This window comes from Emericellopsis cladophorae (genome assembly GCF_022114955.1).
Source record: "Emericellopsis cladophorae strain MUM 19.33 chromosome Unknown NODE_9_length_645218_cov_115_098568, whole genome shotgun sequence".
In the NCBI taxonomy this organism is placed as follows: Eukaryota; Fungi; Ascomycota; class Sordariomycetes; order Hypocreales; family Bionectriaceae; genus Emericellopsis; species Emericellopsis cladophorae.
The window spans coordinates 85,655-99,100 of record NW_026250934.1 but is presented as its reverse complement, the minus strand read 5'-3'; the positions used below and the strand labels follow the sequence as shown (position 1 = coordinate 99,100).

Genomic DNA, 13,446 nt, shown 5'->3' with positions numbered 1-13,446 from the left:
GAGGGGTGGGAGAGCTGAGAGGAAGAAAGTGGATGGATGAAGACCTTGAGAACCGACAAACGGACAAGTTCGGAAACTGTCAGGCAGGTAGGCTGCTCCACGGCAAGCAATGACGTCTTGCAAAAATCACGTGGGTCCGCCAGAGTCCACCGATTGCGCGATGTCTTTGCAAGGCAGAATGTTCAAACATCATGATATCGTCTTTGTTCCTTCTCACATGTCTATGATAGTTGCACCATCTACGCCGACACGTCTCATTATATTCGAAAATTTCCAACCCTCCATGCACACGGCTTGCATCCTGCCATGTGGCTCCTGTGGCCCTGTGCCCCCCCCTGGCGCCATGCTCTGCCAGAGTAAGCATCCGGACAAGATCGTAGATACTCTTTGGAGCGGTGCGGGAAACTAGACATCCTCGCAAGTGACAGATGTCGGCATCGGGCTGCGTGAATCGTGAGAGGCTCGTGATATTCGTAGCTTTCAGGGTTCCACGCCCTGCTCGTCTGCATCTGTGCATGTCACCGTTCCGTCAACGGCGCGGCGGCATTTTGCCCACTGCCAGTATCCTGGCTCTCGCGCCGTCCCAATCCCTCATGCTGGGCCAGAGTTGGCGTGTTCGCCTGACTGCCGCCCCTTTGTCCATGATAGTGAACCACCTGAGGCGGCGCTTGTCCGGTGGACAGCCCGAGTTGCCCGGTCGGGTACGGGTTCAGATCCTTGCTCGACGTCGAGAAGACGGAAAGTACAGGCTGATGGTACCCGTTCGCTCCATTGCCCTGTGCCGGTGGTGGTGGGCTCTGGCCAGTGTGCTCAGGCTGCGTAGGCGTGGGCACATCGTTAGGCGAAGCAAACCCGTCGCCAACCTGCCCGGTCAAGCTTGTCATTCCGCCTTCAATGTCCCGCAGGAGACGCACGTACTCTTCAGGCACAAGTCCACTCTCCTGGGTCTTGGGGTCCTCGGCAACGAGCCAGCCCTGTCCGTGGCGATATGATACCCAGATGACCTGGCCCTCCACCAGAGGCAATTCGTTTTCATTCTCCCGCGCAAAATCAAAAAGCGCCACAGCTTTACCATGGAATTCTTCGTCAGGCGACGTTATCGTGAACTGGTAATCCCGCGAGTACCTCGACTCATCTGGCCCGTCAAATGCCGGCGAAGGCGGCGAGCTGTCACCCTCGGACGCTTCATGGCCATGCTGGGGTTGTTGGGCGAAATGGTACGCCCGACTGTGCCGCACCTCCCCCGGCGGGTAGCTGATATACTCCCCTCCCAGACCATGATCGACATAGTACCTCTCAGTCCCGTCAGGGCCCGAGTCGACACAGTATCCCCTCTCCGTACCATATGCGGGACCACCCAGGGCCGCCGAGGTCGATTTATGCTTGCGATGACGGGTCGAGACTACAGGACTCTGCAGGTCCTCGTCCTCGCTGTATGGCGGCCCGTCACCCGGCTGAATGGGGGGGATGTTGTAACCCCTGTTGAAGCCATCCACCGTCCACGAGTCCCAAGCCATTGGCGGGTCCGAAAATCGCTTATGCTCGCTGGCAGGCGTGGTCATGCCCGAGGGTGGCCCGGACGGCTCTGGAGGCGGGCCATGGTGCAACGGGTGCGCCGGCCCGTACGCAAAGTCTCGGACCAACGAGTATGGCAGGCTCGAGGCGAATATGGGAAAGACATGCGATGCCGGTCGCGACCTCGTGGGTATAGAGCTGGCAGAGTATTGCGACAAGCGGCTTCTTGAGGCGTGCGACAACGGCCTTGCGCGGGTCGATTGCTGAGGGTTCGGCGAGGTCATGTGCGGAGGCAGAGTGAGAGAGTCTTGGTTCGATTGCGAGGCAAGCTCGTCCCGCGGGGATGTGGCGGTGGGCGCATCGGAGGCCATGGCTGCAGCTGCGCTCCCTTAGAGGTCCTCGTCGGTGTCGGTGTATTTAGAACTATCAGGATAGACCGGCGTATTCGTGATGCGATGGCAGAGGCCGCCTGCGGCCCGTGTGGTGCTGATGTCTCCAGCCGGAATCGAAGTCGTCGAGACCCCGCGCTCGCCCGTCGCGCAACGTGGGCCGTGAGGCTCAAGAGTATATAGACGCTATCGCCTTGTATGTCGAGTCGCCCAAAAGGGGCCTGGTCCAGCAACGACCCTGAAAGCTCGATAGCGGCCTTCAAGCGTGGTCTTTCCAAGCGCGGTGCCGACTTGGATTGCAGCGAAGCGGCGACGGGAGGGCTGTGGCGTAGACTTGGACGGGCCAAAAGATGCGCAGCAGCGGGAGTTGCGGTATTGTGAGTAAGACGACGTGCCTCAAAACATGTGTGTCCGCAAACTAAATGAGTGTCACCGTGACGAGGCGAATGGGGAGAATGGAACGTGTAGTAATAGAGGAAAGGTTGAGTTGAGGGCCAGTTGGAGCCGAAGGTGGAGGCTGTCTGTCTGTCTGTCTGTCTACTTGGGTAGGTACCAAAAGGTCAGAAGCGCCGACCATCCATCCATCCATCCTTCCTGCCCTCAGCTCCTGCTTGCTCGCATCCAACAACGCAATTACGTTAGACTGCATTCTACGACGAGGAGTAGGCAGCAGTAACACCTGGGCATATGTCTCATTGGGAATGTATAGAAGGCAGTTGGCCTAGCACATTTGCGAACTTGCTTAGCCAGATCACAGATCACCATCGCTATTGTGTTAGCATCACTTGGGTATTATGACCTAGGTACCTTCTCAGTCTGTTCCACCTCCTCAAGTTCGAGGAGCAAGTAATCATTTTTAGGCTGCTGCGCGGCACAGGTCGTTTCAACAAACCACGCATGCAGCTCGAGTATGGCTTACACTACCTTCTTCACCTACACCCGATATTTGAAAATTAAACTGAGCTTCAAATGCCACATGGGATCTCACAGCGCGTGGTTCCTTAACTTCATGTAGCGTGCTGCGGAACGAGCGCCGGCGCAATTGCCTTTCAACCTTGTTCCAAAGTCGCTTGTCAGCGACGTACTCGAGCTTACTAGGCAGTGGGCCTCGAGAAATGAGGTTGGTCCGGAGATGAAAGGGTCGCACTTGGGCAGACCGTAGCACGAATTAGGTCATCATACCACGATAACTATGCGTATATGGTATCCGCAAGTCTTATAGAAGATGAATATTGCAGAACCAGATCTAGCATCCCGCACACGATGCTCATGCTGCCCAAGGGTTCGATATCGGCATCCCTTGCATGCGAACTATGGTGTTGGTCATTGCTAGCACTATTTTTAGAGACCCGCCTGCAGACTGCATTTTTTCATAAATTGGTTGGACTTCACTTCGGCCTCGTCGTTTCAGGTCATGCAGCCAATCAGCAGCCAATCGCAGTGCAGCGGCATGAGCCAGCCAGCACCGGCAGGGTCACGTGTCCTCTTTAAACGCAGCGTATAATTACATACACAAACCTTGAGATGGTGTTGCAAGTTGAATAGACTCGTGAATCGGGATCTGTGCAAGGCGAAAGGTGCTCAATCATGACGTTTCAGGAGCGTTGGGCTGTGATTTGCCTCCGATTTGGGTGCATGTGAGTACAGACCTAAGTTCCTTCAAGTTGGTAGCATGATCTGCCGGGCCGACGTTGTGCCGGCCTGAATGGCAGCTAAGCTCACAACTTCTTCGACATCCGCACTGATCTCTTCACCCCAACATGACGACCAGACAGTAAACAACAGCGCGCGTTCACACATCGGGTAAGAAACGTCTTCCACATACGCCACTTGCCTTGTTTTCATTTCATGATGAATACCATATTGGAGCTGTCTGAAAAACACTGTTGAGACCATTTTATACGCTTTTTTAACTGATTGAATTACCCTACTGGACACGTTCTGAAGCCATGGATCCAGACCCAAGCTGACCTGTTCCAGGACAAACGAGCAGATGATGCACAGTCTGCAATCGCTACGCTGTTCACAAATGGTCTCTCCAGGCTAAACACTCATCATGGATACGTCAAATGGGACCGCAAATTCCCACCCTCAGAATGGGGCCGCTCCTGAAAGCGAGTACAAACTGAAATTTTGTACCGTCTGTGCCAGTAACAACAATCGGTAAGAAGCGATGCCAACATGAGCTCACCGTCAGCGCTAACGGCGTAAGCTCCATGGAGGCGCACCTTCGTCTGTCAGAAGCAAAATTTCCCGTGATATCTTTCGGTACCGGATCCCTTGTCCGACTTCCAGGCCCAACCATCACACAGCCGAATGTCTACCATTTCAACAAGACATCGTACGATAGCATGTACAAAGAACTCGAGTCGAAAGACCCCAGGCTCTATAAGAACAATGGCATTCTGAACATGCTGGGCCGCAACCGGGACGTCAAATGGGGCCCAGAGCGGTGGCAGGATTGGCAGGTCGGCGTCCCTCGTCTCCAGCATGCCAAGGACCGCGGCAGCGAGGGCACGGAGGCTGGCCTAGTAGATGTTGTCATCACCTGTGAGGAGCGCTGCTGGGACGCAGTCATAGATGACCTGCTGAACCGCGGCTCTCCGTTGAACCGACCCGTGCATGTCATCAACGTAGACATCAAGGATAACCATGAGGAGGCTGCTGTCGGTGGACAGGGCATCCTGGACCTGGCAACATCGCTGAACAAAGCCGCGCAGGAAGAGCGAGACGCCATTGGCGCATCTGCCTTTGATGCGGCGGGCGCCGCGAGCCGATCAGGGTTCGACGAGAGGGTCCCCGAGATCCTGGGAGAGTGGCAGGAGCGATGGCCCAACCTGCCTGCTGTCTGGACATTGGCTTGGTTTTGAGCATTGAGATACCCCCTTGGATGGCATGTATGCGGCGTTGGGAGCCCTTTGTGATGGTCTACGGGAAATATAACGGAACGAACCCATCTCGCAGCTAGTATAATACTACGTACTTACCGATCACTGTCGCTGATCTCGCTTGCTTCCGATCTGTGTCACAGGTGACTGGTGACAGAACATGTGTCATGAACTTAAGATTAACTACTGTTAGTCCACACGTCCGCGCCAAGAGATCTACACTGTACAGCCATCACCGCGTGCCGCGTGCGCAACCGAGTCATATGTGAGACCGTGCACTAATCAAGAACACCACATGCAAGGACGAACATCTCATTTGCAGCGTGCCGTCTTCACTGCTTCAGTACACAGCCTGGCGCCGGAAGGTGACAACGGTCTTTTGATTCGCAACTCCCACTAGTTGCTGTACTAGGGTGAATTGATCATGAGTTGCTCTGATTGCTCAAAGCATTCCAGTTGCGGCAGTGGAGCTCATGTGCAGCACTCTGAGGCTCTGATCTCGTATATGTGAGCTTAAATGGCCAAGGAAACGAGCGAACGCCAACCGAACATCACGCGCGAAGCAATGACTGACTGGACTGGACATCCCGCCTCACTCAGACTGTGGTGGCTTGTGTGAATCTCCAACAGGGGGCCGTGAGTGGCTGGCTGGCAAAAGGTGGAGATCAATTTAGCTCAGGGGGTTCTCGCCCAAGCCTCGATAAATCTGCGATGCACAAATCACGGGCCGGCTTTGGCTTTAGACTTGTGCTTGCAGGAGCCTGACTCAGGGGGGCAGGTGGCTAGTGCAGCGCTTGTGGCTTGGGCCAGCACGTCACAATGTCGGTGATTGCAGGCGCCGCATAAATCAATTAGAGAACCTCCTTTACAGGGCGATAATTCGCAGAAGACTCGCGCATCTGATCAAGGACGCGCACGCCGTGAGCATTCGTAGTGGAAATCAGATATTGGGTGTTCTGGATTTCCAAAGACCGCAGGGGGGTTGGGAAACTGGGGAAGTGAAGGGGTAATGCTCATTTCCAAGTGCCTCAAGATCTCCAGGGGTCCACTCCGCGCCGCGCGTGTGACCCCTTTCGAAGGTGAGACGCAATTGCTACAGAAACCGTGCCTTTGGAGTCGCAGAAATGGGTAGTGAAGGGGCGTTATGATCAGAGCTCACCGTCTGGAAGAAAGCATCGATCAGAAGCGGTAGAGAAAGCAGTCTGGTTAGTTCAGGCGTGTGACTTGAATATCCGGAGGAAGGAGCATTTGAAGATCAAGCGCGCGGCCTCCTTCGAACATCACAACCACTATATGCCCAGCGGTGGGCAGTAGGTTGACAAATTAAAACAGAGAGCGGAGCAGCAAGAGCTGCACAAGTAGTGCAGCCCTGAATGTGTCGACGATTTGATTGCGCCAGCAATTGTGGATACACCCCGGCCAGCCACGTCTCTTACCACCACCCACAGGACCGCCATCAGGAACTCCAACTTGATCCCGATGGTCTCCTTTCGGATTGGATATTGACTGTGCTCGATTGATTTGCTCCTCGCCACACACAGTCGATAAGGGGGAACTCGTCAAGACCAAGTTCCAGGACCTTGCGAGCTGCTGCTGCTGGAACTGTACCCTTTCGCAACGGTGCGTCTATTGTCGGGCTGGACTTGAACCCCGATACACACCATTCGAGGCGCCAACCTTGGATCAATCACCGACAGCGAGAAGAGCGTTGCTACACGTCAGCAGCACGCACCGATAACGAGAGACAACTCGGGCCGCAAGTATCTCCAGGGCTACCGCTCGCACCACCCGTCGCTTTACCTCTCGAGCCACCGCCTGGCACACAATCTCCAAGACATCCATCCTCCTCGTTGCATAGCAACTCCAAGTGCCAACTCGCCCTTTCCAACACATCACCAGTCGAGCCTTCATGCCTCATTGACGTCTAACTCTCGAAAGTCGACGTCACACCCATCCCCGAGATTATGAGCGTCGCTGGTCGGAATGGACCCTTGTCCCCCAGCTCTCTAGGCGGCGGCGAATGGCCGAGCAACAAGTACGCATCCGAAGACTCTCTTCCCACTGGTCGCGGGAACCTCGCCTCGCCACCGCTTTCAAGCGGCTCGAACCCGAACCCCGTCATGAGCATGAATGGCTTCCCCTCTGGCCCGAGGAGCAATGGGGGCGGGCCGTCGCCTCCAGCTTCGGTTGGCCGCTCCAGCACCTATGCCCGCAGCGATAGCGCCCGGAACAGCACTCGCGCCGATCAGATAGACGATTCCGTCCTGCAGAACCATTACCATGCTTTGAAGCTTTTCTTGCATGGACGCGATCCCAATGGGAAAAACCCACCGAACAAGGCTCGTGATAAGCTGCTGCGCCTTTCGTCCGTGCAATTCTACGAGCTCAGTACCGATGTCTACGACGAGCTCATCCGTCGGCAGAGCGCTGCCAGAGCACCGCCCAACGCCCCGAACGCGCCCCCCTCGTTTCTTCTGCCCGAAAAGACGTTTCACCCGAAACGAAATCAAGCGCGCCAACGACTGTCTTCCTTAGGACCCCCTCGATTCAGGGACCTCGCTACAGATGTCTTTCACGAGCTTGAAAGACGATTTCCTCGTTTCGTTGGCGCAGAGATCCCGCGAGGGGTCAGCTCAATATCCATGCGCGGACCTCCTGGCAGGACAGGGACCCCATCTAGTGGCTACGGACCTGGCCCAGGCCCAGGCCCAGGACAAGGACCAGGCCAGGGCCCACGAGGGCCTCGCATGCGACAGCCTTCTGATGCTGGGTCACTGCGTGGCCCGCCGCCATCCGACAATTATGGAGTTCCACCATCACCTGGTCCGAATGGGCCGCAAGGCTTCGGACACCCTATGCAGAAGCAGCTAAACCAGAACAACACAATTGTGCCCAACAAGAGCACAATGGTTGAAGATGATGATGATGACGATGGTGACTCCTACGCCCTCGGCAGTAACAGAGAGAGCAAGCGCAGTGCGGGTGGCTCAGAGGTGCGTTAAAAAGCTTGGAACTACGGGATCAACACTAATCAGACGTTCGCAGACTGACAAGAAACTTATTGATGAGTACCAATCACAAGTCAAAGAGTTGCGCGACAAGCTGGAAGGCATGGAAGGAGCCATGAAACAGAAAGAGGACGAGCTTCGCACAGCATTGGATCAGCAAGTCTCAAACGAGCAGAAGAAGGAATGGGACGATGCTCGGGCCGCTTTGGAAAGCCAGGTGACGGATGCGCAGGCTTTGAATGATGAGATGAGGCAAGAGCTCGAACGAATGCGTCTTGATCACGACGAGGAGATGAGGCAAGAGATTGGCCGACTGCGCCAGGACCACGACGAGGAGATGAGGCAAGAGATTGGCCGACTGCGCCAGGACCACGATGAGGAGTCCCGCCAATTGCGCCAGGCCCACGACGAGGAGATGAAGCAAGAAATTGGCCGACTCCACCAGGACCACGACGAGGAGACTCGCCAACTGCGCGACCAACTGGCGGAGCTGCAGCAAAGGGGTGATGTCGGTAATGCGGACATGGAGCTGCAAGAAGAGAACAGGACACTCCGAGAGTCGCTGCTGGAACAGCGACAGGTGACCGACGAGGTGCGGAGAGAGGCCCAGGCATTCATGCAAGAGATGCGCACATTGTCACAGCAGAGCATGTCGACCTACGAGAAGCAACTGGAGCTTGAGCAAACGGTGGCCCAGCTGGAGACCGAGGTCGTGCAATGGAAGGGCCAGTATACGCGCACCAAAACGCAGCTGCGCAGCATGCGGGCCCCCTCGATTGGCCTTACCGTTGATCAGGAAGCTGGCCACATGGTCAACCACGGAGTATTCACGCAAGAGAACGGTCTGATCAAGGATATTCACGTCACCAAGTTCCAGATCGCGGTGGACGAGCTTCTGCAGAAGGCGCGCCTTGACCGCCCTGAGCTGGTGATTGACGCCATGAAGTCGGTTGTGGTCAACGTGCGACGCATTACAAAGGACGTGGACGAAGGCACACCCACCGACGAGGCGTTTGCGCAGCAGAAGCCGAAGCTCAAGGCAAAGGTGTCAGCTGCCGCCAACCATGTCATCACGTCTTCGAAGAACCATGCCGCGGGCGCTGGTCTATCGCCCGTATCGCTACTCGACGCGGCGGCGTCTCATCTCACTGCTGCCGTTGTCGAGCTGCTCCGTGCCGCCAAGATTCGCCCGACACCCGCCGAAGAACTAGAGGAGGAGGACGATGGTAGCATCACCCCCGTTGAATTGAGCGGATTCTTGTCCCCAGGCAGCACCTCTCACATGCCAAACACGCAAGAAACCCTCCCTCCGCCTCCCGCATTCAATGGCTTGGGCGGCATGCGCGCCAGCGCCGGGTCATCCGCCTATAGCCCGATCAGCTCACCTCGGGAATCCGTAGAGCCTCACGCCAGCAGAGGCCACAGCGGTTCGGGCTACGGCGCCATGAACCAGGGCGATACCAACGGCTACTCCCTGCCTCAAGATGGCCGAGGCGAGGATCTCAAGATCAATGACCACTACGCCTACTAAGTTGGGGCGCCGCGTCGCTCCACCACTACGCTGAAACCGTACTGTCCAGTCCGTGGTGATCTGATTCGCATTGCATTTGTGCTTTCCGCAAGCATTGTTCCTTTACAACACGAACCCTCAAGTCCGCGCACAGGCCGCCGGACAAGGCGCAACACTCGATACCCACGGAACCGTGCATATAGCCACGAGCATCCTTTTGCTTCTCCGCTTGCTCCCTCGTCAGAGGCCGAGGAGTGTTATATCTTTCTTGTTTATTTTCACCTTGGGCACGTCTTGTGGGAGTAGTTTGACCGGCCTGCCGGTGTAGCAAACCCCAACAACGGACGTTATTCTTTGGCATACATGTACGCATGCGGTCGGCGTTTTCTTGTTGATAGCCGTATACTTCCTTCGCCGGGTTGGGGAGGCCCTGGTGGCAGCATGACTCGAAGTCACACTTTGTATATGGGAGACTCCAGTAGATGTCGGTGTGAATTGATAATGTCATGATCGAGCAATGACCTTTGCCTCCACACGATGCTGTTCCTGACGTCTAATACGTGATCTACATTTGCCCGTGTCCGTGACCGGCGGCTGTCCGCCATCGTTATCTCCCAGCCTCATCTCGGCAACCCTTGAAGCGCGCTACTACCAGAAGACGGTACCTTAAACCAAGAATCGACCCTTGCTCCCGTCTACCCCGCCCGGAAAGGCTGGTAATTCCATGCCCTCACTCTGTGTAACAGTGTAATAAGTACTTAAAGTAAGGTGATTTCCCATCTGGATCTTCGCCCTTCATTCCACTTCTTACCAATTTTTTCACAGAGCAGCACTCGTCCAAAAAGCCACCACTTCGCCATGCCTGACAACTACGACTACAAGAGCTCCGGCACCAACAGCCAGGCAAGTGCTCCATCCAGCTAGCTGCATATACGCAAACCATCATGTACTGACCGCTGCCAGGGCAACCACTACTGCGCTCGTGACTACGGTTCCAGCGCCTCCAACTCCAACTCGTACCACTACTCCAACACGTAAGTCGATGAGCACCCGTTCCTCTTTCTGTAGGCATTGACATCTCCTAGGGATGGATCTTACTACTATTCCAATCCGAACGGTTCGACCTACTACAACGATGGCCAAGGTGGCTCTGTGTACAACCCCCCAAGCGGACAGTCTTCGGGAAACGGTTCCGGATCTCAGAAGTAGAGTGACACTACGTTATGCGTAATTCAGTATCTAAGGTAGATCAGAAGTGACAAGATGGGATCAGTGTCCTTCTTTGCCCAGCCAACAGACTTCCTCCTCATAGTGATGGATACAATCATAGCCGACCAAATATTACACCGTTCCATTTCAACTACCCTCGCGCGCCACGCTTGACTATGAAGCTGGCATCCGAGCGCCCCGAACCAACCCGTCCAAACAGTAGAAGCCGCATTTCTCAGAAACCTGTCACCTGGACACAGTAAAGTAGACGGACAGAGATATGACCAGTGTCGGGTATATCAAGCACACGGCTAGAAGCAGCTGCTGGAGGACGCGTCTCTGGGCACGAGAAAGCTTGTGGAGCTCACCGTGTGTGAACCACGAAATCGTCGCGTCGAACTGGGCGCTCAAGGCCAAGATACCGATGGGTGGAAAGCAGGCTGTCAGCGCAACTACACCGAGGAAGATGGCTTCCTCACGACGCTGGGCCTCGGCGGAGGATCGACGACGCAGCATCATATGCTCCCTTGCCGTATCCATGGCGTCAGCATGGTGGAATGTTGGTCTGTGTCCGGGTACGGCATGGTCATAGGCTATTTTGTCCCCGGCTGCCATGGGGCGAGAGTGAAGGATGGGCAACCTGTCGCCCAAAATGGCCCAGCTGTCGCATGAACCACTCTTGTACCACGGCTTGCACGGCGTATGGGGCGCTGCGGGATTCGTGTTCACGCTTCTGAAGCGGGCGGGCGAGACTTCAGGCATCTCAGTGCCATCGTTAGTTGCTGCACATCCGTTATTTAAGCTCAAAGGGAAGCTGCGTGACGAGGTGCACTCACAGGCAGTCCACCGACTGGTATCGCGCAACCGCGATGGTGGCAATGTTGTCGCAGGGAACGGCAGCGAACCTCGTTTCAGTGCTTCGCGATAATCGAAGAACGGAGATTGAGGCGTCAAGGGCTGTGACGACGCCAGAGAACTCAGAGTGACAGACCTGGCCTTGGCTGAGAATGAGCTGCCATTCTCTGTGTGGTCTTCCTCACCACGTTCTCTGCGAAAGTGCTGCAGCAATGCAGCTTCAGGCAAGCTGACCAGAGGGAATGGCAGACGAGGAATGCCGGTGATGAACTCCTCATAAAGTACGTGTGACTGACCACGTGGGTGAGTCTCCCCAGCATTGGCAGCCCCGTGGCAAGCTTTGTCGAAGACGATCAAATTTGGCGTCGACGGATCACGGGCGAAGCTCTCAATGATTTGAGACCCCCTGAATCGAAACTGCTCACCAGTTGTCTGATTCTCTTCGACCCGGACGACCTCTTGTTCCGCTTCCACACTGGCATGATCATCACCGAATCTGTCCATTTCGATATACTTGGGGCTCAATGACATTGGCTCGGGCGTGAGCTCGCGACGCAGTGAGTTTGAGAAGCGGCGAATGGCAGCGGCTGCGCGAGATGCAGGGCGCGATGCCTTGCGCGACGAGTTCTGTACAGGTCCCAAAGCTGGCAGGTCATTGTTTCTGAAGTCAGGAAGCAGGACAGGTCGGTGTGTATGCTTGTCCGTGCGGACGTGATAACACGCATTGGCACCATGAGGCTGTGGGTGCTGGATGATGCGGTCAGTTGATCTGTTCGGGAAGTGGTTGTGTTGAAAGGAGGCGCCGTCTGACAAGTCAGCCAGGCTGCTTCCTGTGCCTTTGATGCCGAGCTCGTTCAAGCCCATTGACGGACCGAGCCTGCAATCTTCCGTGACCGTCTGCCAGTCACCATCCATGGCGTGATCAGTCGTGGAGCGGGCCAAGGTCGCGATGTCTCCGCTCAAGCGACGAGACGGCTGTGGCTCGGGGTCCGAGGGCGTTGATGTTTTTGTGTTCACGGGGACTTTGACATCATTGTCAACTTTCTAAGTTGAGCGAACCGCTGCTGGGTCATAGAACTGTGAACCAAACCGGTACTGGCGATGCCCCGCGGGAAGCCGTAAGGTCTCTTGCGGTGCTGATAGCAAAGGACGCTCCGGATAGCTATCACCAACTCGACAGAGGGCGCCGCTCACCTCTTTCTCGGCTGCTGGCTGCAGAAAGGTCGAGTAGAAAACGGCGTCATATTCGAAAGGGTTGCCGCCGATGCTGTCGGATATTCTGCCAGAGCCCTTGAGGTCGCTGCAGGCATCTGTATCCGCGTTCGATGGCAACAGCTTCTCATGACGCCGCCAAGGCCTCAATGACAAGACATTGGGAGACACGTATCGAGAACCAGTGACTGCCTCCTGGAAAGTGTCGGTGTCGAGGCTTGAGTATGAGCGGAAAGACGTGCTCCCAGGCGGTTGTGCCCTGGATCTCCCCGTGGGCAGCTTCGACAAGGCGCTGTGAGGCGGTCCCAACACAGTATATCGGCGCGTGATTGACGCGCTACACGGTAGAGGCGGATGGAGAATATCCTGCCCGTGGGAGACGGGTTCAAAGTTTCTTTTGCGCTTCAGCTGCCTGTCCAGGTCCGGTTGACGGTCTTCTTGCTCGTCGCCGCCTGCGACTGTCTCCCACTCGGACACAGCATTGTCGTCGTCCAGACGCGAGTTGGATCTCCATCGGCTGCTGAAATCTGGCCCGATGGAACGAGGCCGGCCTGGCAGTCCGCGATTAGACACCATATGGGGTGGTTGGGTAACATGCCCATCTCCGCCCTCTTTGGTACCGGTGTCCGGCTTTAGTTGGTGAGAGGAGAGCTTGTGGCATAGTCAGTGAGAGATATCAACTGCCTTGGACGTTGTACTCACCGCTTCGATGCGGATCATGATCCTTTCAGCGGGGCAGGAGTCACAGACTTGAAATTAAAGCTTAGGTGTCTCGGGCCTTGTGAGGATGTGGATGCGAAGCTAGACGGGCAGCTGGTGTTTATTTGTGTGAAAGAGGACTGGGCGTAAAGACGCGACTG

General features: G+C 55.8%; 4 protein-coding genes across 4 annotated transcripts; 2 read left to right on the top strand and 2 right to left on the bottom strand.

The window, feature by feature from the left end:
* Positions 1 to 518: 518 nt before the first annotated feature.
* J7T54_000593 (NAP1-binding protein-like protein) lies at positions 519 to 1,886 on the bottom strand (the record flags this gene model as incomplete). The annotated part of the gene is made up of 1 exon (XM_051504429.1): positions 519 to 1,886. The coding sequence occupies one exon, from the start codon at positions 1,884 to 1,886 to the stop codon at positions 519 to 521; it is 1,368 nt and encodes a 455-aa protein (XP_051363947.1).
* A 2,369-nt stretch (positions 1,887 to 4,255) lies between these two features.
* On the top strand, positions 4,256 to 4,774 carry J7T54_000592 (RNA polymerase II subunit A C-terminal domain phosphatase-like protein; the record flags this gene model as incomplete). The annotated part of the gene is made up of 1 exon (XM_051504428.1): positions 4,256 to 4,774. The coding sequence occupies one exon, from the start codon at positions 4,256 to 4,258 to the stop codon at positions 4,772 to 4,774; it is 519 nt and encodes a 172-aa protein (XP_051363946.1).
* A 1,027-nt stretch (positions 4,775 to 5,801) lies between these two features.
* On the top strand, positions 5,802 to 9,331 carry J7T54_000591 (uncharacterized protein; the record flags this gene model as incomplete). The annotated part of the gene is made up of 3 exons (XM_051504427.1): positions 5,802 to 5,871; positions 6,731 to 7,785; positions 7,838 to 9,331. The coding sequence occupies 3 exons, from the start codon at positions 5,802 to 5,804 to the stop codon at positions 9,329 to 9,331; spliced, it is 2,619 nt and encodes an 872-aa protein (XP_051363945.1).
* A 1,434-nt stretch (positions 9,332 to 10,765) lies between these two features.
* Positions 10,766 to 13,162, bottom strand: J7T54_000590 (uncharacterized protein; the record flags this gene model as incomplete). The annotated part of the gene is made up of 3 exons (XM_051504426.1): positions 10,766 to 11,271; positions 11,356 to 12,418; positions 12,569 to 13,162. 3 exons carry the CDS (start codon positions 13,160 to 13,162, stop codon positions 10,766 to 10,768), a joined length of 2,163 nt encoding a protein of 720 aa, XP_051363944.1.
* Between the last annotated feature and the right edge of the window lie 284 nt (positions 13,163 to 13,446).